The sequence below is a fragment of the Rhea americana genome, unplaced genomic scaffold (genome assembly GCF_003343005.1).
Source record: "Rhea americana isolate MKP2758 unplaced genomic scaffold, rheAme1 scaffold_12, whole genome shotgun sequence".
In the NCBI taxonomy this organism is placed as follows: Eukaryota; Metazoa; Chordata; class Aves; order Rheiformes; family Rheidae; genus Rhea; species Rhea americana.
This window is the reverse complement of record NW_028185261.1, coordinates 1,102,419-1,123,744: the sequence shown is the minus strand read 5'-3', so window position 1 is coordinate 1,123,744 and position 21,326 is coordinate 1,102,419. Positions and strand designations below refer to the sequence as shown.

The following is a 21,326-nucleotide window of genomic DNA, read 5'->3' as shown; positions in this document are numbered from 1 at the left end:
TAGCAAGAAGCATGTATTTAATTAAATGCTTTGCAAAGATACATGAATAAAGCTATGTGCATGACTTTCTTTAGGGATGGCCCCAGCTGTTTATTTTTTTTTAAAGAAACAAACAAAAAACATGGAAAGCACAAATGCAGTAAAGAAACAAAAAACTAAGTAAGTTTGTACCTACATGCTTTACAAAATAAAGCATGCTAGTGGCACAAAACAATCTATATACTGTATGACCAACAGATAAATGCACTGTAACATTGTTCTTTCGCACACCACAAGCCTAACAGCCAAACTCTGAAAATGACGTTGACAGTAGGCATCTTCACTGTATCAGCCTTCTACAGAGTCATTTAGCACCATCACTTTTTTTTTATTGTTTTTGCCCTGCCTACCTCCATTCTTGAAATAATAACAGAAGCATAGCACCTTTTAATATCTAAAATAAAAACAAGAATATTAATTAAATGCATCCCAATTTCTAGAGATGAGGTAGCTCACGCTAAGAAATGATGGAACTTTCCTGCCTTGAATATTCAAGGCTATTAAGTCAAAAATTATTGGTGATGCATGTCTGGATGTCAGCTAAAAATAATGAATTTCTAAACGTTCTCTTTATTAGCAAATTGGAACCATATAKAAGACATCTGTATAATTTGATATGTAATGGCTTATTAGATGGACAACTATTGGAAAATCAACAAGCATTGGGTTTAAGATGTATTTTGAAGATAAATGATAAATTAATGAAATTACACGGGTATATTGTGAGAAATAAGAAGTCAGGCCTTGAAATTCATATATGGGACAGTTCTACTGAAAACTCGCAGTTACCCCAGTAGTATTTTTACTTCATAAATTAACTATGGCTGTGGAATCCTCTTCTGAACAGCCTATTGCGTAGGAAAGTGCAGGAAAGGCAATGCCAAATTAGTATGGTCTTATTTGAAGAGATTTTATTCTATAAAAGACAGATTTCTGTGACTGGCTATCCTACTGGCAACCACAGGAAGGCATGCTGGGGTAGAAGCAGTAGACCTGACTGAAATACAACCAACAGTTCACACAAGTGCTCTACTCTTCTGTTATTCAGTATGCATCCAAGCAAAAGAAATAATCCTTAGAGCTTTACATAGTCCCATATTAAAACTATCTAATTTGARTACCTGTAAATTTTGAAATAATCTGAAGCAAAAGCAAGGAAAGATATAGATTATGTTTAAAAGGTGATCATGGGTCCTCTTAAAACTGTACTGCTGTACTAAAAAAAGTTAATTTCAATCATTTAAAACAGAAGGTTTGTAAGTAAAATAAATATTCAAAAGGAGGCTGGGCATTTAAGAAGAACTGTATATACAGTGCTGATCCAATATCAGCCATTACTTCAAGAGTCTCAGGATTAACTTCAGTCTAAGTCCGTGTATTTAATTGCTGCGGTTGCTGGGTAGTGTGTACGTTTCCCCCCTTTCTCTTACACAAAGCAAACTGGCCCAATTTCAATGCCAAATTCCTGGTCAGCGCTGCCGATGTCCACCGGTGCAATGTCTATGACAGGCAAGCGCGCCACGTTCTGCGTTCTGTACTCGAAGACAGTCTTGCCCACGTTCCCGTTACGTTTCTGAAAAACAAAGAAAGGAAGAATTAGGCCAGCGCTCGGGTGAGAAGCAGGCTGAAAGCCAGCGGGCAAGTGAGCCCAGATCCTGCAGAAGGATCTCACTGCATCTCCGCTGAACAGCGCGCGATGCTGTGCRCTGCAGCTTGATTATTTCAAAATGTATAATATTGCTTTTACAGCGGTGAGCAGATCCTTTAGACTGATACGTTAAGACCTTGTCCTCAAACGGGATTGATTTTTCTTCTTCTTAGGAAGTTCTTCCCTATGTAGAAGAGTGCACATGTATTCTTGGGCTACACTCCCTTAACACACGCTAATTTATGTAAAGTCTAAAGCTAACTTTAAAAGTATTTTGCCAATATCTTGTTCTATGCTGAGAATGTTGTTGAACACGATACAAACTTATGCAACTTCTACTCAATTGTTTTTTTTTCCCACTGGAAATTTTTTGGTGGTAACAGCTCTCCTTTCCCGCTAAGTCAACCACAGCACCAGTGGATTTGCTTTAGTGGGCAACGCAATGATCCTATTCACCTGGCAGAAAAGCACCTGAAGTTATTCGGTTTCTTTGTGTGATCCCACAGAGAGGTAAACAAGTATTGGGAAACGCAAGATGGTAAGAGATGCATCTCAGTACGCTTACTAACAACTAGTAATTTATAAATATTCTCTAAATAGTGCAGGCTTCCATTAAATGAACGTAGAACTGTATTAAAATACCTATTTGATCAGCTACTTCTRTAACTCATGCTGAAATCTGCAGCATTTTAATTATCTTGTTCTATTGCTAAATTGAGGAAGAACTGACAATATTAGAAGACAAAAGTCCTTTTTCTCCATACCAGATGATAAAAAGACAGAACTTACAGAACAGCTGTCATGAAGAACAGTATATCTGAACCGGCTGTTTCCCTCTGCTTTGATCTCCAGGTCATTGGCGCCTTTCAGAATTACGGCTTTTTTCAGGTTCTTAGTCTGGTCATCCATGTATCCGACACTGTTCTTACAATGGTAAGTGATATTCTGGGAAGCTTCCTTTGACAAAAGGCGCAGGAATGTCATTTGAGTGACAGCGGTATCCCCATACACAAACTGTGAAGACACAAAACAGATTTACATATATTACATGAAAACTCATATAAAGTGTGTGAATTTGTAAATGTCATTCTCATGATCCTTCCCAGACATGACTAGCAYGAGGCCTATGACAAAAAAATGTAAGAATGATTTTGTTTATGATTCGCTGCAAGTCGAGGGCCGAGAAGTATAAACATCCTGTAGCAGGAGTCATTTCGGGAAATTTTGATCGTAATGCAGAAACTCTGAAAGCAAACAAGTGACCCTATTCYGGAAGGCACTTGGGGCTCCACAGACGTTTCACATCTCGGATTGCATACCGCATTCTTGCAAAAAATGGATTCAGTAGGAGCTAAACATTATGTGCAAAATAGTAATTTATAGTAATCTCAAACTAGATAACAAACATCGACCACAAAAAACCCTTTTATACTGTACCTATTATATCACAACTTTAGGATTTTATTTTCTCTGCAGTTTACATTTTATTTAGAAGCATCAACAACAGCTAACRCTTGACTAAATAAAAATACACTTGCATAAGGATGTTATAAAATTAACTTAGGCAGAAATTTGAAAAATGCTTTTATATTTCTTCACTGYGTCTATAAGAAACTCCAGAAATTTTTCTGTAAATAATAAAAATTCTAAAATAACTGAGGTTTTTGCCATACCTGTGMAGTTTTCATTTTATTCATGCTTTGTGAATGATTGCAACACAGAAAACCACAGATAGGAATGACTAAAAATCCACCAAATTTTACCCAAAAAGGAGGAAATCTTCTGTATTGCCACTGTCATTACATAAAAAATGTGTTATCTATGTTTAGTGATATCAGAAGAATATTTATTATTTAGAATATCTGAAGTGTGCATATAACTATTGCACAGATCATACTGGTAGTTACCAAATCTGACAATGCTTTCAAAAGTTATATATTCTTTTATAGTTTTCCTTAGGATAATTTCTTCCATCAAAGAGCATCTGACTTACAAAAACCCTTTTTGTAGTTCTGCAGGCAGCTATATGTCAGCTGTGAYATTCTGGGTGATGGCAAGTTCTTCTGAATTATTAGGAAATAAAAACACTGAGTATCTCAAAAATGCAACCAGTATCGTATCTGCTCCAAATTGTTAAAGTTCTGAATTCTCATCAGGAATCCAGCTGATAGTGGCATGACTATTTTCACCCACCAAATACTCATTTTAAAGATATTTAATTACTCCCTATGAAATAAAAACTGCAAATACTTGCTAAGTTTTTGATTCAATTAACTAGGAACAAAAAGGCAAAAGCTGGTGGAATAATTATATACAAACTTATGTTATTTGGTAGTACCATTAAGCCTCCTTTCAGAAGTTATCACAGAGGGAAAACCCCATGGAAAACTGAGARGGATTTTTGTCTGTCTAGACACTGATGCATTAGGCATGGAACATTCCTGACACACATGATACAACAATTATGCTTTCTTTAAAATCAGCTTAGTTCAGAGAATTTATAAAGGAGGCTTTTTTTATTATTTTTATTTTTTTAGGAATAAAGAGTATTCTAAAAGAAAATCTGGATTTCAATATTTCAATTAAAACAAAAGTTATCTAAATTATGTATCAGGATTTAAAAAAAAAGAAAACACTTATTAAGAACAACACTGGAGAGTTACTAAAATAGATTGCAGAAGTTGAAGTCTTTAGGGTTAAGAGAAATAAACATCCACCAGCAGCAGTCTGGTTATTGCTGATCCTGCCYGAGATATCCTTGCATAGTTTCTCCCAGACTCCCTTCCTGTAACTGCTGTATGATAACAACAGACGGAATATCCACTAGTCAATCAATATTTTTATAGTTCTGACCATAGCAGACTGCTTAGTACAGCAGATAAATTTCCAAACCAGACGAAATCAGAATAAAAGAGAATTCTTGAAATTAAATCTGTTCAGTTACCTGTGATCCCCTGTTCATATCAAGGCCATACCAAAYAGGCTTCAGATCAGATGACCTGCTGGTCCACCATGTTTTGCGTGGTATAGTAGATGGGTTTGCAGAAATGCAGGTCTCCCCAGTTTCCATGTTGCAGTACACTTTTATAGCGTCTTCAACACATCCCTGATTAGGATCAATCCAATATTCACCTACAAAGAACATAAAATGWGGACTCTGCTATATTAATAAGATTCCTGAAATAACTGAGGAGACAATGCAAAAAGAAAAATAGGTATACCCTTCATGTAACAATTTGGTATGTATTTAAATGCATGCTTTAGATATATATTATAATGTTGCTGTAAGATACAAGCTGGTCAATATTTCAAAATACTTCAATATCAAGGAATTCAGACTTCGAAGTTGTTCAAGATTAAGGTGGTTTAAATCTACTGCAAAGCTCCTAGAAACTCTCAGAGCATAAAGAGAGCACAACAGCTAGAAGACAATTTTCCCTGCATACGAGAATCCGATGGCAGCTTCTCAGATTGTTGATCCTGGAGGCAAAGYTTCAGGACACGTGGAAAAGCCGGAGAGGCTTGCCATGGATTCTCTCTGTCTTCCAGTCTGTTCTCATTTATCACTTGCAACCAGCACGTTAGGCAAACCGGCACATTAGTGAATTACTACCTACAGATTGCCAATATGGAGATGCAAAGCACTCACAGGTCATCAGCAACAGAGTGCATGGGTCACCCACAGGCAGCACTTCGAGCTAACAACAATTACGCAAATATTAGCAAGGGAGGTACCAACGTATTTCTGCAATCATGCAAGTGCTCCACTGTGATAACACTTCAAGAAGCGGCACTCCACGACAACATTTCAGATGTAAAAACACACCTGAATAAATATGGGATACATCAGAAGATACACTTGCGTACATTTGTGAGAAGTTTTTGAGCTCCTAGTGTGAATGTCAGTTTAGACCATCAAAATCTGCATTATGCATTTTTTCAGCGACTCAGATACACTCTGGAATAAGTCAGAACAACATGGCACATAGAGAAGGCAGTGTGTTTATACGCACCACTCTTCTTAGAGGGGTGGCAAAGCTTCAGGTCGTCACAAGTCCGTGCTGGGTGCTTCTTTGAACCATCAGGACTGCGCATAGTCTCGATCTGGCTGCTCAGTGACTTCAGTGTGGCATGGACTCCTGGATCTGTTTTATTGTGATCATCTGGGGCTGCTTCATCTTCAGTAAACTCTGGTAGTGGATCTGCCATAGCATCATCATAGTGTCCCATAATGTCTCCAATGGCAGCAGTGAGGTGTCCTGGAGGGCCTGGGGGACCTGGAGGGCCTGGATCACCTGGTGGACCCTGAATTAAAAACAAACAAAAACAAAAAAGGCAAAAAAGGGACAGCTGAGTCAACTAGACAAAATGATAGAGAAGGCAAGYCAGTCAACAATAAAGCCAAACTTCAAGGCAAGTCACCCTAAGGCACAGGCAAGCTTCAGGTACGAATAACCAGTTCACACTCCCAGGAACAGACGTAAGAGATTAGAACTGCGTGCGAGGCATTCTCCCTGCTTCGTGTCCTCACTGCCTGTCTTACTACCTTGCTCAATTTTTTGTTATTCCCAGCTTTTGGACTAAACAGCTGCAAAAAGTCAGAAAGTAATAGCCTCTTGATTCCATTTTTTAAGCCATCCCTCCCTCCTTCAAATCCCTGCCTAATAAAATTATTTCTTAAAACTCCCAACAGCTGTAAGTGATTTTTTTAGAACAATCTAAAAATCTTGTTTCTACTGAGTTGTCTCGTCTCAGGCACACTTTCAATTAGTAAAGTCTGGAGGGAAAACTGAGCACCAGAAATATCTTTAGGTTTATTGTGCACAGTGCTGAACTTTCTGGCCAGAGGTCTCCAAACACGTGACACAAAATTCACTTCATCCTTATTTGGCAGAATAGGTGTTTCCCTGAGTGAGGCCATTTCCTGAATGAGGGGTTTTGAGGTCCTTCTGTCAGCCTGGACTGTGATACTTGAGGAGCTAACTGAGTCTTGAGGCAGAAAAGGTCTGTTAGTACACACTGTATCTCCACCCRCAGACTCTACCAGCTCCTCGCTGGCAGCAAAGTGTGTGCTATGTCTCCCTTGCAAGTTTGATGCTCTGGTGCACCACATGGCATATCTGAATGTGGTGTTTCCTTGGACATTAATTACCTCAGAGTTTGAAATTAGTGCTCCAAATGTTTAATACAGATCACACATTCAGCCTAACACATTCTGCATCTGGCAAATGCAGCACATAGCTTAATTTCTTGGGTTTTGGTTCCAATTCATAGTCACACACAAATATCAGGAAAAGTGAAAGTAAAAGTACTAGTATGCAGCATTTCTTGTACTGTCTCATTACACAAATGAAATATTTGGATATACATTATATTCCTGTGTTCTACTGTAGACTATTCACTCCARTCTTGGTGCCTCAGCAGAAGTGGAGATAATGAAAATTGGGAGAAATTCAAATGAAACAGGGTAAATAATAGCACATGATAAACACAGGAAACAACAGGAATGCTCATGTTATGAGACAAAAGAACAACAGAAACTGTTCACAGGAAACAACAGGAATGCTCATGTTATGAGACAAAAGAACAACAGAAACTGTTCACAGGAAACAACAGGAATACTCATGTTATGAGACAAAAGAACAACAGAAACTGTTTCTCTATGTTGCTCATTATTTTTGATACCTTTATTCCACGTTGCCCATATCCATTCCAAAATAAGCAATGCAAATCTTTTAACTCTTCACAYGATCATTCATATCAGACTGCTCTCAAATCTCTCCAATTTTTTATCTATATTTCTTGGGATGGCATAAATTACATTTTATGATTTAGGAGAACACAGACTGGTAAATGTGGAATGTGTGAAAGGCATTTAGCCAAGTTTAGGACATTTTCCAAAATGATCAGATTAATTTTTAATTTGTTGCAAATTAGCTCACAGTGATGTCTGTAAACTTCAGGTTAGGCTGAAGGTCAGCTGAGGTCAGGGTTAGAGTTTGGGCTAGTAGTTTGGACTGAAGGATTTCCTCAATGCAAGGAACGATGGAGCATGCTGCTAGCAATCAGGGTCATATGGCTGTTCTGAAGTCAGTGTCACCTTCATGGAGCTGGAATTAATTTAGTGGTAGGGCCTACAGGAAAGCTGACTTTGGACTACTGATGGTTCCAGATGCAACAGCTGAACTATGCTTAGGCCTGAGACTTCAGGGAACAAACTGCCAAACAGCTGTGTTGAGCTGTAGATCTAGCAGGGTCCAGCCAGCTAATTACAGACGTAACTTCAGTTTGGACTCAGGATAGCATAGGTGGATGAGACTAGGATACTCATAGGTTTGGAAGAAGATAGTAAGAAAGTCCTTTTTCAATACAGTTACCCTTGCTATATCTGTTGGAGATCTGTTGGGGAAACYATATCTAATTTTATGATTTGTCTTGGGCTCATAGATATTTGAGAAATTGCTGYAATGGACTATAAAAAGAATGTCATTATTTAAAGGTAATCTCTTCCCTCCATGTTCCCATCAACTTACTTCAGGTCCAGCTTCTCCCACACTTCCTCTAACACCAGGAGGCCCGATTGGCCCAAGTGGTCCAGGACTTCCATCCTTGCCTGAAGGACCAACTGGACCTGGAGGGCCCTGGAAAAAAATGAGAGAAAGGAGGAATGTGTTTTAACATTTAATAACAAAGTTATCGAAAATAGCCTTTTACAAGCATTATCTCTTTAGGAGGCAACATAATTCTTTTTATCCATTACCAGATTATTAAAAATATCACCCTTTTTCTTCTTCTCCAAAATTAAGAAGGTGGCAGTTTCAATGCTATTCTTCTGAAGTCAATTGCCTGAGACAATATACCTTGGCTATACCTTGGATCATCTGTGTTTTTCCCAAACCATACAGGTAGGTTCAATTCTGAGTGCTAYCCAAACTTTGGAGTAGCTGCTTTGTGCCCAGCTGCATATAGACTCAGAGATAGTCAGTCACTTGGGAACACCCTGGGGAGCCACAGCTCTCTGCTACTTTTGGGTCAATAACATTCGCAGAGGGTGTGAAGGCACAGTTGCAGCAAGCAGAGCTSCTGCCTGTATGGCTTCTTTGCATCAGCTGCAGCAGAAGTCTCTGCTTAAAGACACTGTAGCACCGTAGTGATTCAGAACTGTCCTTTTTGTCTAGCTGTAATTACACTCATGTTAAGCTTTGTTATATTATGCAAGGTAACATCCCTCAGAAAAAGTATGGTTAATCATCACATGATACTGAAGCTGATAAATAGCAATAAACTAAAAATGAAGCCCAAGTAGAAACATGGCAGCGGGGAAAACACCAAAATCTGAAACATGATACTCACCCGAGGACCAAAAGGGCCTGGAATGCCAGGACTTCCCTGTTCACCAATAGGACCCTAAATGGAAGAAATTACGGTATCATTGAGATATCTAAAGCATATTCCTTCAGCCTCAAAAAAACCCACCACGTGACCTGTGCAAATACACAGGCATAGGCTTATAATATGCATGAACAGTGGGCAGCACATTTTGCTCTTATGATTCATTTTCATCCCGTTGTTTTGTTCTGTCACAAAGACACAGTAACAGCAGCCATCAAAATTTACACAAACAGAATTTACTGTGCTTGGCCACGTGCAAAGCCATTCCTGCAGAACCACCTCGCTTTCGTGACATTCAGAATCAGACCGGGTTACAAACGAGTAACTGGTCAGCGCTATTCTGAAGCCGAAAGATGCTTTGGGGTTCTTTTCATTGACTTCCTTCCTGGGTGTTGAAACTTTCAGCTCTTGCACAGGATCAGTGAACAAGTGACAAAAATCAAGTTTTTCATGGCGTTGCTAACCAGTTGCCACTGGAATCAGGAAGTCCTTGCAAATATTTTACAGACACACCGGCACACTGGCACAAAATCTTCTAAACTCAGATGTGCTTCTTTGAAACTATCAGCTTTTGTAACCATCCCGTGCTGCCAGGTCATAGATTCTCAGTGGTTGGCCCCTTTGGATTGGCACAAACGGATAGAGAGCAAAACATAAATTTTGCAAAGCACAAGTGCAGACAGTCAGGCTACYAGCAAGCACCTACTGGGGAAAAAATAGTTCTTGTATTTATTATGTATTTTAAATAAATATGGTCTTAATGCATGGTTCAACTAAAAAGAAAATAGTTACAGTAAAACCAGAACAACTTACAGGAGGACCAGGAAGACCTTGAAGCCCAGTGAAACCCCTGTGTCCCTTCTGGCCTCTGTCACCTCGATCTCCATTGTCACCTTTGTCACCACGAGGCCCTTGGGGACCCTGTAAGCATCAGTGATGAAATGTAAGAATCTGGACTGAAAAAAAAAATTCATTTTGCTTTAGACACTCCTCTCTGACTTCCTTCACTACTAAAGCTAGAAAGGTGATGATGCTGGGGCAGCTCCAGGAATCTTAATTTTTACCAAAAATAAGTAAACAATTACATAATTTTATTTAATTATAGTTGCAGTAAATTTAGCCTGTTTAGTTCCATCATACAGTCAAAAAAACCTCTGTAATTAAATATTTAATAAATTATAAAACAGAATTATTTTGAGAAATATTAATTTTGAGAMATACTTTTGTCATACCAGATATAGCAAAGAAATGTTACATACAACATTAAAATATTACGAGTCTTTACCCTTGGAATCATAAAAAGTACTTTCAGTATGACGTCCTCCATATTGCACCTTTATTCCTTCATTATGATTAAAATACAACTGAAGTTCCATTTCCTAACCATAGACAGCAGTGTTCASACTCTCCAGTACAAATGGCCTGGTTCTTTTACTGCTATAATTTCATTCTTCGTATTTTTGACAGTTTCAAACTTCTCATACTGATTTAAAAAAAAAAATCACTGGAAAAAAATAGTTTCTGCTTTCAATTCTGTATTTCTCACCTCAAATCTTCTAGCTAAATTTCTCGATGCAAATAGTTTATCAATGACATCATTAATGTGAACTATTTAATAAACTTTTCCTTTTTCTCCTATGACTTATGCTTAGGGATAGGACAGCATTCTTTTGAATCTCCCAAGTTTGAGATTAAGTTTTTKTTCCAAGGCTGGACTGTGAGTGAGTTATGTAACACAAAAAGATGAGTTTTGTTTGTTTTTCCATTTGGATTCAAGTCACAATCTCATGAGTTGTATAAGGCTGTTTCATGGGAACAGGTGATTTTGTTACATTTCTGCCATTTTGATCTAAAAATCTGTCTTTCTGTTCAGTATTCATTTCTTTCTTCTCTCAAAATTTGATCTGTCAAACACCCTCTAGCCATTTCCAAACTCAGGTCATACCGATCATTTGAACAGCATTGCCCTTCAAATAAAGAGACTTCAAAAACATTTGTTATTCCTCTGAAACTATTTTTAAAGAAAACATAGGAMTATTAAAAAGATTTGTACAGCTTTACAACTTGGAAGATATTCTACATTCATTTGCAGTCAGAACACTAGAAGTTCAATTGCTTTTCAGCATTCTAAATTGGGCTCAATTTCCCTTATATTCCCCTGTAAAAAGTATCTCAGATTAAACCACACWCCATGATCACAGACAACTTACAGGCAAGCCTCTTTTTCCCGCACGACCTGGGGGACCCACTGGACCTCGAGAACCCTACAAGGATTGCATAGAGATGACATGTGAAGGAATACACAAAAGCATATACAATACATTTTTGATAGACAAAAATAAAAGGCCTCACTTACAGTTTCACCTCTTTGACCTGCATCTCCTGGAGGGCCAACAGGACCTGGAGTTCCTGGACCGCCTGGGGAACCTGGTAAGCCTGCAGGTCCAGGTTCACCACGATCACCCTGAGAAACATAATTTGAACATCATTTATCTAAAAAACCTTCAGCATTCCTAATCTATTTTCTAGCAATTATGATTTATTAAGATATCTTTGCTGTAAGAACTTAAGCCTGAGTTTCTGGAGGCAAATGTCCTTAGCCAGGTTTCCACAGTTTTGAGAGGCACTTCTTATTCAAAGCTGTAATATGTTTTTTTAAAAGTCTCCCATTCAGGGAAATTGAATGAAGAGAAATAACTTGCAATGAATAAATAATAAAATAGAGATTTACAATATGACTTAATAAAATAATATATTCTTACACGTTCTCCGACAGCTCCATCTCGTCCAGGAGTACCATCATTACCAGCAGGTCCCTAGAATTAGAGCACCAAAAACAGGACTGTTGATTTGCTCTGTAATCTTGCATTTGTRTAAGAACAAAGAACTAGAAAGGTGTTCTCCATCTCTAACTGACTCTAGGACCGTAACTGCTAGACTCTTGCCTTTTTTTTTCATGGTATTAGGCTCCAGTACTTACTTCCGGACCAGCTTCACCTACAGGTCCAGTTGCACCTGACTGGCCTATAGGTCCTGGAGGACCTTTATCACCTGGTGGCCCTGTAGGACCTTGTTTTCCTGGTGTACCCTTAAAAAAAAAGAGAGAGAGAGAGAGAGAGAAATACCACATCATAATTTAAATCACAAAATAAAGAAGACACAAGAAAATTGCTGCTTGTAAAACACTACTTATGAATCCATAAGCCACAATCTGAAATACCAACATTAGTAACTTCCAAAAACTGAGACTGAAAGTGTTGGTATGGATTTTCAATATATATCTGATATACTATGTATTTTTAAACAGTTTCATTGTGTTACTTGTTTTTTAATAACAGCTGTTTGAATAGGTCTTTAACTAGGAGCTGCATTTCAAGTTAGTCTTTCTAGTAGTAACTCAAAGCACACGCTTTCTTGATATGTCAATATGTCTGGTGGCATTATCCACGACAGACAAGAGCTTGCTGACTCTAGGAGACTAATCAGTGTCTGGAAAAATGTAACGTAGCTTGAAAAACTTAACATAAATTTTTTGTCTGTCTCAGCACCAACATAACTTCTGAGCCTGCAATAATCTCTGGTTCACCTTAGCTATAAATTGACTTTATGGATTCAGTGGTGTACAGTTGTTCTCYACAATACCCTCTACCTAACACTCTATTTAATGTCTTGCTCTGCTAGATCATTATGCTTTCTAGGAAATATCTGTAAACCCCATGTGAAAGCAAAGAAAGCCCAAAYGGCAATTTTGAAGACTGTACTTCACAATGACATTTATGAAATATTCCCATTCAGGTGGCCTTTGAGTATCTAAATGAAGTGTGGAGTCAGTTTTTATTTTYTAAATATCTTATTTCCAGTCAAATTCTAGCATGTTAACTAGAAGGCTTAACACTATTACCAATTTACTTTTAATTCAGGTTCAGATCTTACATTACGGCAAAAATAAAATCTGTTACATTATGCATTTGCATGAGGTTTAGTTATTCATTACTCTTTCTACATTAAATACTGTAACGAAGGTTTTCCAACTTTCTCCTCACACACTGGGCACTATAATCTCAAACTCATAAAGCTGATGAAAAATGCTTGAGACTGGTATATTGACTTGATTGTTACTTACGGCAGGACCTGGCAGCCCAGGCATGCCTCTTTCCCCTCGCTGTCCTGGCATGCCAACAATACCTCTCTGACCAGTAGTCCCTGCTGGACCAGGGGGGCCATCTGGACCCTGAAATCCACAAAGGATAAAACATTATTATTACTTCACTACCAATAACATAGGTAACAAGATCAAGCCTAGAGTTAGCTTAGAGAATTAACACCAGCAACGAGGACGTACCGGCTGCCCATCTTCTCCCGCGTCGCCCTTGTCTCCCGGACCTCCAGGGGGCCCAGCTGGCCCTCGATCTCCCACACGGCCATGAGAACCAGGATCACCGCGAAGACCAGGGGGACCTTCTTTTCCTGGCTCACCAATAGGCCCAGCAGGCCCTGGAGCTCCCTAGTAAGATTGAARGAGCTCATCACACTGCATACCACTTTGCATACCAGACTTTGCTCTTATCAGGACAGTTAAACTGTGTTTAAGGACTGTGTTTTGATTAACTATAAATACACACATGCTAAGGAAAGACCAATACGTGATGACCCTAAGCTATAACTCATTTACAGCAGTGGTGGACTCCTAGGATTTTCAAATGATGTACCAGCTCTACTCCTCTTCCTCCTTCCCCATTGCATTTCCAAGCTTCCTCCTTTAAAAGGACTTTATTTTTTTTAATCTCAGATGTGCAGTTACAGCCAGAAAACTTACCCTCATTCATTCCTTCCAATATCATCAAGCCAAAAGTTCATATTCAAACTTTCCATTCCTTTTGTCCCAATTAGCGTTTTCTTGTACTTTTGACCATTTACCAAAATGCTTTTGAAAGACTTCACATTTACATTATGTTTTTAATACAACTGCTTTAATTTCCCTTCATCTTTTGATAAACTCACAACGACTGAGTCATTTTTATTCATCAAAACTTAAACAGACATATGAAGACAACAACACACAGAGAAATGGAGCTGAATTTTTACATGTTGAGCCACAGCTATCTTATTTTTCATTCCAGTGTTTCTGTAAATGTTTAGTTGTAAGAGTTCTTTTGGGGCTATTTTTTTTTTATTTTAGTGGGTTATATGAATAACTACTCAGGGCCGTAGGCTGGCAGGGACCTGGTTCCTTTTACAAAAGCTCACCTAACTTCAGACGCCACTGAAGAAAAAAAAAAAAAGAAAAAATAAAAGGACAAGATGACACAGGATGCAGTTTCGTTTCTGCAAGTAATTAATCCATCCGAGCAGTTTGAACAGCTCAAAGCCTAGCCAAAGCCTACTATACCCAGTGGAAAGTCTTGCACTAACTTGGATGTAGGATGCAAACCTGCAGTCACAGAAGTCTGTGCTAACAAGCTGCTATAGCTTCAGGCCACAAACACTGCTTCATCTTTCCTGGTTCAGTTAGTTTTCAGGGTTTCAACTATCATTTTATGAAATGCACCTATTAGGAGTATATGAATTAACTTACAGTAGGTCCTGGAGGTCCAACTCTTCCAGCAGATCCTGGGAATCCAGTAGCACCCTAGAAAGCATTTTAATGACAACTTTACTGAAAGACATGCAGCATATTTTTTACCTGAAATGTTATTAATTAAATTAATGTGCAACTGTTGTAATTACAGTCTGTGAAATGCATGCTGAGATGAAGAAAGACATGTGTGTTATTTCCTTTACACATTTTATGTAAAATTGTATTATTAAATTATTTATAGACAAGTTGCAGAAAATAAAATCTACTTACAGGTGGACCCTGAGTTCCTCGACCACCTTTCAGACCAGGAACACCTTGAGGACCCTAAGAAGAGAGTGGTGTGATAGTCAACACTCAGGAGATTTTTAATAAGCAAGATCAGCCTACACCACTGKTTCTCTAATAATGTTCTTTACACTTACTGGTGGACCAGGAGATCCAGCAAGGCCTTGCGGTCCTGGAGATCCAGCATCTCCTTTCTGTCCAGGTTCCCCAGGTTCACCTTTCACACCTGGCTGACCATCAGGGCCCTATAAGAAATAATAAAGAGAAAAGAGAGCAGGTCAGAAAATACCAAATCCTTCCAGTTCGAGAAAGTCAATCTGCAGGATATTTCTGGGASGCAACAAGCCCAGGAGAACAAATCAGCACAGAAAACAGTAGTAGTGCATGTGCTCAATGAGACRATTCAGGAGAATTGTAACATTTCATCACAATCTTTAGATGATCACAGATTGGATTTTCTGAAAATTCTGTGAAGTCARTATTTGCATTAAAAATATTGTCAAATCTAATTCATATTTTTCTTTTCTTTAGACCCTTTAGCATCTATATATTTTCTATTTTTCTTGGCAGCTATTACATATCTAAAAGTAAAAAGGGATTCAACAAACATTCTCTTTTCTAGATTTGTTCACCCCAAGAGAAGTAAGACACCTAACTGTTTGTGAAAGGTCCCACAGCTGGAAAGCTGTGGGGTATTCACAGAAACTTACAGACTTTCCACTTGTTTCTTTTATTCATTCTGACCTCAACTTCCCACAAAGCGTATCTTGCTATGTTTCAGCAGATGACAGTTTATAATTTTCCTCATTTTAATCTCAAAGGAAGCAACACAGCAGATTCAGGAAGATATAAAATCTAGTGAACAATTACATAATCTTATCAACAAAAACACTTTTCAACTGTCTAGGGTATTTATTGGCCCTTTCCTTTACATGATATTATAATGGGAAAAAGAAACAGCTCTTTCTGTAACAAAAATGTGACTCGTGTTCCAGAATTATACTCCAGAATTATTCATAATGTAAGTAATGAAATGTGTCAAAGCATGAGTAAAGGATTAGTGTTATACAACACATACCGGAGGACCAGCAAAACCAACAGCACCAGTTGGACCATTTTCACCTCGGGAACCCTGGTCAAAAAATGAAGAATAATTGTTTTCCTTAAAAAAGGATTTCTATATACAGGATAACTTGCAAGTAAAAAGAAAATATATAAACTGTTTACTATCATAAGTATAATATTCTTGCTCTAGTTATTAGAATCAAATGATCGCTTAATCACACAATAATCACATATTTAACACGTTAGTCTCATACGTAATCACACAATAAACAAAGTGTTAACTATAATGTTAAGATMTAGCAGGTGTTCAACACTACATATAATCTTTCAAGAACTTTCAGAATTTAGAAAAGGAAAATATGTGCAAGGACTAAAAGTGCAGTAGGAAAAACTCTATTCACAACCACTTTCGGTGAAGCAGGATTAGCTGAGAGTACGCACCCTGTGCAGCCCTACCATTCCAATCAAACAGGGCAAAAACACCCCAGTAGTTCAAACATCTACATTTACTSTAAGGTCAGACAGCCTGTGAGCTGCTTCAGCTGAGCTTACCACAGAGTGTTTCTTTGGAAAAGAAGCAGATGATTGCTACCAAGGTCCAGCACTCCCCAGAGGGGTGGAAGCTGTTCCAATTTTTACTGGAAACAAGGTTGTTCTGATTTATAACAGAGTTAATCAATTCCAAGCAGTATCAAGGATCTAGAAGGGTTGAGCCCGTAATTCCCTAATCTTCAAAGTAAACATTTAAATTCCTTAAAATCACAAATAAGCAGAAGATGATAAGTTAACATAATTAGATGAAGTAAGATGCATCTCTGCCCATTATCCTTCTAAGTATTTATATGTGTAGAGTAGTAACTGGTATAAGCATGCTTTTTAAAAATTGAAATATTTGAAAGTGGTAACATGCTTTAAGCAATGAGGGTAAATGAGGGAAACTCTGGGGGTGCAGAAATTGCCCTAACACCAAGACAAAATCTGACAACAGTTTTACAAGTGCACAGCACTGAGATAGGCACTACAGATTTTGGCTAAAAAGGAAAGAGAAAAAAAAGAGGAAGACTTACTGACAAGTGAGAGAAATGCCTAGCATTTGAATCACTGTTAATTATTAGTCCCTAGCAATATTTGTCAGCTCAGGCAAAAATCAAACATGTTTACTCACAGGGTTTCCACGGGAGCCAGGAGGACCAACCAGACCACGAGGACCTGGTTCACCCTTAAAATAAAATTAAARGTTATTTCCAAAATAACTTGTCTGAGGGGAAGTGAAAGTGTGAATACAGTGTGCTGCTATTAGGAAGCTTCAGTAGCGAATGGCATAGAAATCTGGTTACCTTTTCACCTGTGGGACCTGCTGGACCCATTGGGCCTATTGGACCAGGTAGACCCTGTTGAACAAATTAAGATAAAAGAAGGTTAGAAAAGAGAAGCTTCAAAACCATCCAGTTAAAACTTCTCTTATATACTATTTTCATGAGTATTTTAGCTCCTTTAAATTCTTCTCCTTTACCTCTGCAAGATGGTGGGTCTTCTTCATCTAAAATTTACTCACATTCTCTTTCCCTGTGACTGAAAACCTGTATCTCAAAAGTCCTGCTTTCCCTCATTCTCTCATTCTTCACTAATTTCATCTTCTCCTTTTTGCAGCGTTTATGAAAATGACCAAAGATCAAAAAGCTCTGGCTTTATTTTGCTCTCTCAGGAGGAAATGATGCTCTTTTCTCTCACTTGCACAGAAGCTTTCTAGATCTTTTCTGCTAATACTTCACTGTTTGCAATAATGAAAAAAGGTGTGTCATCACCTTTGAAGACTCATTTATTTATACCATGCAAACTCCTGAAAAGCGTCCTTTTTGTCTGTGTAGTGGCATTTAGGCATATCAGTTCCAATCTCTCCATTCAAACCAATCAACTGCACTATATTACTTTCTTGAATACTTAGACACTCCAAGTATAATTTGCTTAATACRGACTTTGTGCACGACATTTTTATTGAACAAAATTACCCTCCCACAAAAAGGCACCCTGGAAGCTGCCTCAAACTGTAGAGAAATACAAAAAAGAATATATTAAAAAACAGTACGGCACCGCTGTCAGTGCTCTAGTGACAAGGAGCAGAGATAGCTGCAGATACCTGGTTTTAGAACAGGAATCTACGTTAAGTTCACTAGGTACTTTATTTACTTACTCGTTACTTTAAGCTATGAACATGCCTTTTAACAACTAAGAACCGTCTGTATCCATGGATACTATCTGACTTACGCAGCTAATTCCAGCTAAGAGCTGATAATTCTCAGGTTAAGACTTCTGTATACTACAGTTTCTCCAAAACCCTTATCTCTTAACAAAAAATTAATCCAGGTCATATCCAAGGATCTTTCATATTTATCTCAGATTTCCAGGTGTCTGACAGCTAGTGCTCCAACTGGTTTGCAAAGTTGAAGAATCTCAAATATATGCAATATATGTTCAGAGTAACATCAACACTTTAGAGAAGCAGAAATGGTCAGTGCATACACAGCAAAATCAATGCTGTTAGGATTGTTGGGCAGCTGGTCTTCACAGGAGAGCGTGCAACATGTCTTGAACATATTGAGTTTACCACATATGAGCCCATCTGCATTATTTATGCACAGGAGAGTCAAAGCTTTGCAGAAGTGTCAGTAACTCTCTACCCTTATGCTACACAGTATATTTACAGGCATTTTTGCCTGTAAAATTCAAGGCAGAAAAAGGGCACATCAATTCAAGTGATAAAGAGGCATTCAACACCAGTAGGTCTGCTTTTGGCTACTGAACCCTGCCTTTCACCTTTTCATTCTTGTTCAGCTTAGGTAAATCCCAAATCAACATCGTGCTTCTGAGAATCTTTTCCACTGACATCTTAACTCCCATTACCCTTCATACAAAACATAGCGCTTCGCAAWCTTGAAAAAAAAATTAGAGATCAAATTTGCAGGGTAAGTGGGATGAGATTATTGTCAACCCATGATATTTGCAAGTTGGATATTGTTTATCTCTATCAGCTGAGTACCGCTAGCACAGTAGACAATCTGCTGTGCAGAGAATGGGTCTAAAAAGAGTGATAGATTTACTTACTCTTGCCCCATCATTGCCAGCTGTACCTTCAGCACCTTTCTCACCTACGCCGCCCTATGGAAAATACCCAGAAAGTCAAAGTTGTGACACCAAATCAYGAATATTTCATATCCTGAAACAATTACAGTCTTAAGAGACAGTTGATTCTACACAGCAGAAGAGAAATAAACAGACTTACCCTATCACCCTTGGGGCCAGGAGTTCCAGCAATCCCTCTTTCTCCAGGCATACCTTGAAGACCTGGTGGGCCTGGATCCCCGGGCGTCCCACTAGGGCCTGGGCTTCCCTGAAATGAATAAAAAGTGAGATTTCTCTATTCATTTGAGAAGTATCTTTGTCTCTAGGCTGTGCCTGAACTGCAGCCTCAGGGGTATAGTTATAAGTAATAATTTTCTCCTAAATTTGGACCTAATTCATATCCAAATACTTTTCTTTTCCCATTGTATTACTCAGGAAGTTCAGCTGTAACACCCTAGTCTTTCCAAAATACATTAGTATGTACTAATGTGCATCCTGGGGCAAGGACTGGCTGAAAGAAGCTCTAGCCTCTTTCTACCTTGACCAAGCCTGAGATGCAGACAGGTCCATTATACCAGACAGCAACAGGTAGAAATTGCCAGGAGCAGAGATGCTTTATTTATGCTTTGCTTCTCACAGTTATGTCCTTCATGTGCATTACAAGTCCCATCATAGCACAGGCATTCACTTTTTGGAGTGATCCTCCTGGATCCATCTAAGCCAAATGCAGGTGAAAGTAACGGCTCGCTGTTTTCTGCATTTTCTTTTAAACACTCAGTCGCCTATGTCTTTTCATGTAAAGTGACCTGGTTCTTAAAATAGGGCCAATGCTAGTGTGTTTTCTGCAGTTTAGAAATGGCTTTACTCTGTTCTACTGAGAAACACACAAAAAAATTAAATTTAGATCTATATAAATGAAAACAAAATGTGGTTTCTCAATATTTTACTACCTTGCATTGCATTCACAGTTATACTGAAATAACCTATTCAATACTGCATGAAAACTCTCCTCCTAGAAACCACATCCAAATAAGACAGCTTTCTCAAAAAGATAACCATTTTATAATAACAATGATCTCTCTTTTATGATCTTCTAAATAAGAAGAATTATACATAGTGTCACCACAGCAGTATAAATCTCTGTTCTGCTTACCTTTGGACCATCTGGACCATGACCTCCAGCCATACCCTTTTCACCCTGAAGTCCTGATGCACCTGGCTCCCCCCTTTCTCCTGGATTGCCACGTTCTCCCTACAGAACAGATAATTAAAACATATTTAACAGGCAGTGAACAATTCTGGTAGGGAAATGATAAATACAACACTACTATTTGAAGAGAAAACCCAGGAGAACTGATCAATTTTTTTTTTTTAAAAAAAAAGTGCTTTTATCCTTAAAGTTGCATAAGATAGTTTGTCACTCAACAAACTGATAATAGTGTCATTTTCTCAGGCTGCAAATCAAGTAGTTTTGCAATCTGTATCACCTGAAGAGCTCAAGCTACTTAACAATTATTAATTAGTACAGCTTCATGAGCTATGAAACTGTCGCTCGTTTATAGAACTAACACACCATCTCAAAATATATGTATGCTTATAATCATTTTATTGGTTAAAAAAAGATAAAATATTGATCAGAAGTGTTCAAGGCCTGTATACTATAACAACATTCAACCTCAGACCACTGTTACAAACATTTAGTTCTGAAAAAAGATACGCACCCTAGGGCCCAAAGGACCAACAGCCCCAGGATCTCCAGGAACACCCTGTGCAGAGGAGAAGTCACTATTAGAATGAAAGCATTACAACTATGGAAATTGGAGATAAACTTTTTCATCGTTTTCATAGTACTGTGAATCTAGATGGCTAGTTGGGAATAGTATCTGCTCATGACAAGAGGATGTCAGTGTCAGAGAGCATGTCAGATCAAAACAGATGGCTGGATTTTAACAATTATTTCACACAAAACCAGTCTTCAGTCTTTCTTCAAAAGCAGTTTACAGACTACATCAGTATACACTTTGAAACACAATGAGAAATTAAATTATAAAGAGAAGCAAAGATAAAACTCCTTTATAAAGTGGATTCTCATTAACTTATACAAAAATTACCTGATCACCTGGTTTTCCTCCCTCACCAGGAGGACCTGGCGGCCCAGGCAAGCCCTGTAAAAAAGTAAAAAAAAAAAAAAAAAAAAAA

At 38.2% G+C, this 21,326-nt stretch overlaps 1 protein-coding gene across 3 annotated transcripts in view; it reads right to left on the bottom strand.

Annotated features, from left to right (window-relative positions):
* Window positions 1–21,326, bottom strand: part of COL5A2 (collagen type V alpha 2 chain) — a 115,279-nt gene continuing 93,953 nt past the window's right edge. For all 3 annotated transcript variants that reach the window (XM_085321643.1, XM_085321652.1, XM_085321661.1), the window contains exons 31-54: window positions 21,239–21,292; window positions 20,849–20,893; window positions 20,281–20,379; window positions 19,288–19,395; window positions 19,110–19,163; window positions 17,345–17,398; window positions 17,173–17,226; window positions 16,021–16,074; window positions 15,080–15,187; window positions 14,928–14,981; window positions 14,655–14,708; window positions 13,422–13,583; window positions 13,203–13,310; window positions 12,060–12,167; window positions 11,842–11,895; window positions 11,436–11,543; window positions 11,290–11,343; window positions 9,893–10,000; window positions 9,041–9,094; window positions 8,221–8,328; window positions 5,701–5,992; window positions 4,632–4,819; window positions 2,477–2,701; window positions 1–1,612 (exon numbers count right to left, since the gene is read on the bottom strand). In XM_085321643.1, coding sequence (XP_085177769.1) covers window positions 1,466–1,612; window positions 2,477–2,701; window positions 4,632–4,819; window positions 5,701–5,992; window positions 8,221–8,328; window positions 9,041–9,094; window positions 9,893–10,000; window positions 11,290–11,343; window positions 11,436–11,543; window positions 11,842–11,895; window positions 12,060–12,167; window positions 13,203–13,310; window positions 13,422–13,583; window positions 14,655–14,708; window positions 14,928–14,981; window positions 15,080–15,187; window positions 16,021–16,074; window positions 17,173–17,226; window positions 17,345–17,398; window positions 19,110–19,163; window positions 19,288–19,395; window positions 20,281–20,379; window positions 20,849–20,893; window positions 21,239–21,292 — 2,454 coding nt within the window. In that variant the 3' untranslated portion in view covers window positions 1–1,465. The remainder of the gene's footprint in view (window positions 1,613–2,476; window positions 2,702–4,631; window positions 4,820–5,700; window positions 5,993–8,220; window positions 8,329–9,040; window positions 9,095–9,892; window positions 10,001–11,289; window positions 11,344–11,435; window positions 11,544–11,841; window positions 11,896–12,059; window positions 12,168–13,202; window positions 13,311–13,421; window positions 13,584–14,654; window positions 14,709–14,927; window positions 14,982–15,079; window positions 15,188–16,020; window positions 16,075–17,172; window positions 17,227–17,344; window positions 17,399–19,109; window positions 19,164–19,287; window positions 19,396–20,280; window positions 20,380–20,848; window positions 20,894–21,238; window positions 21,293–21,326) is intronic.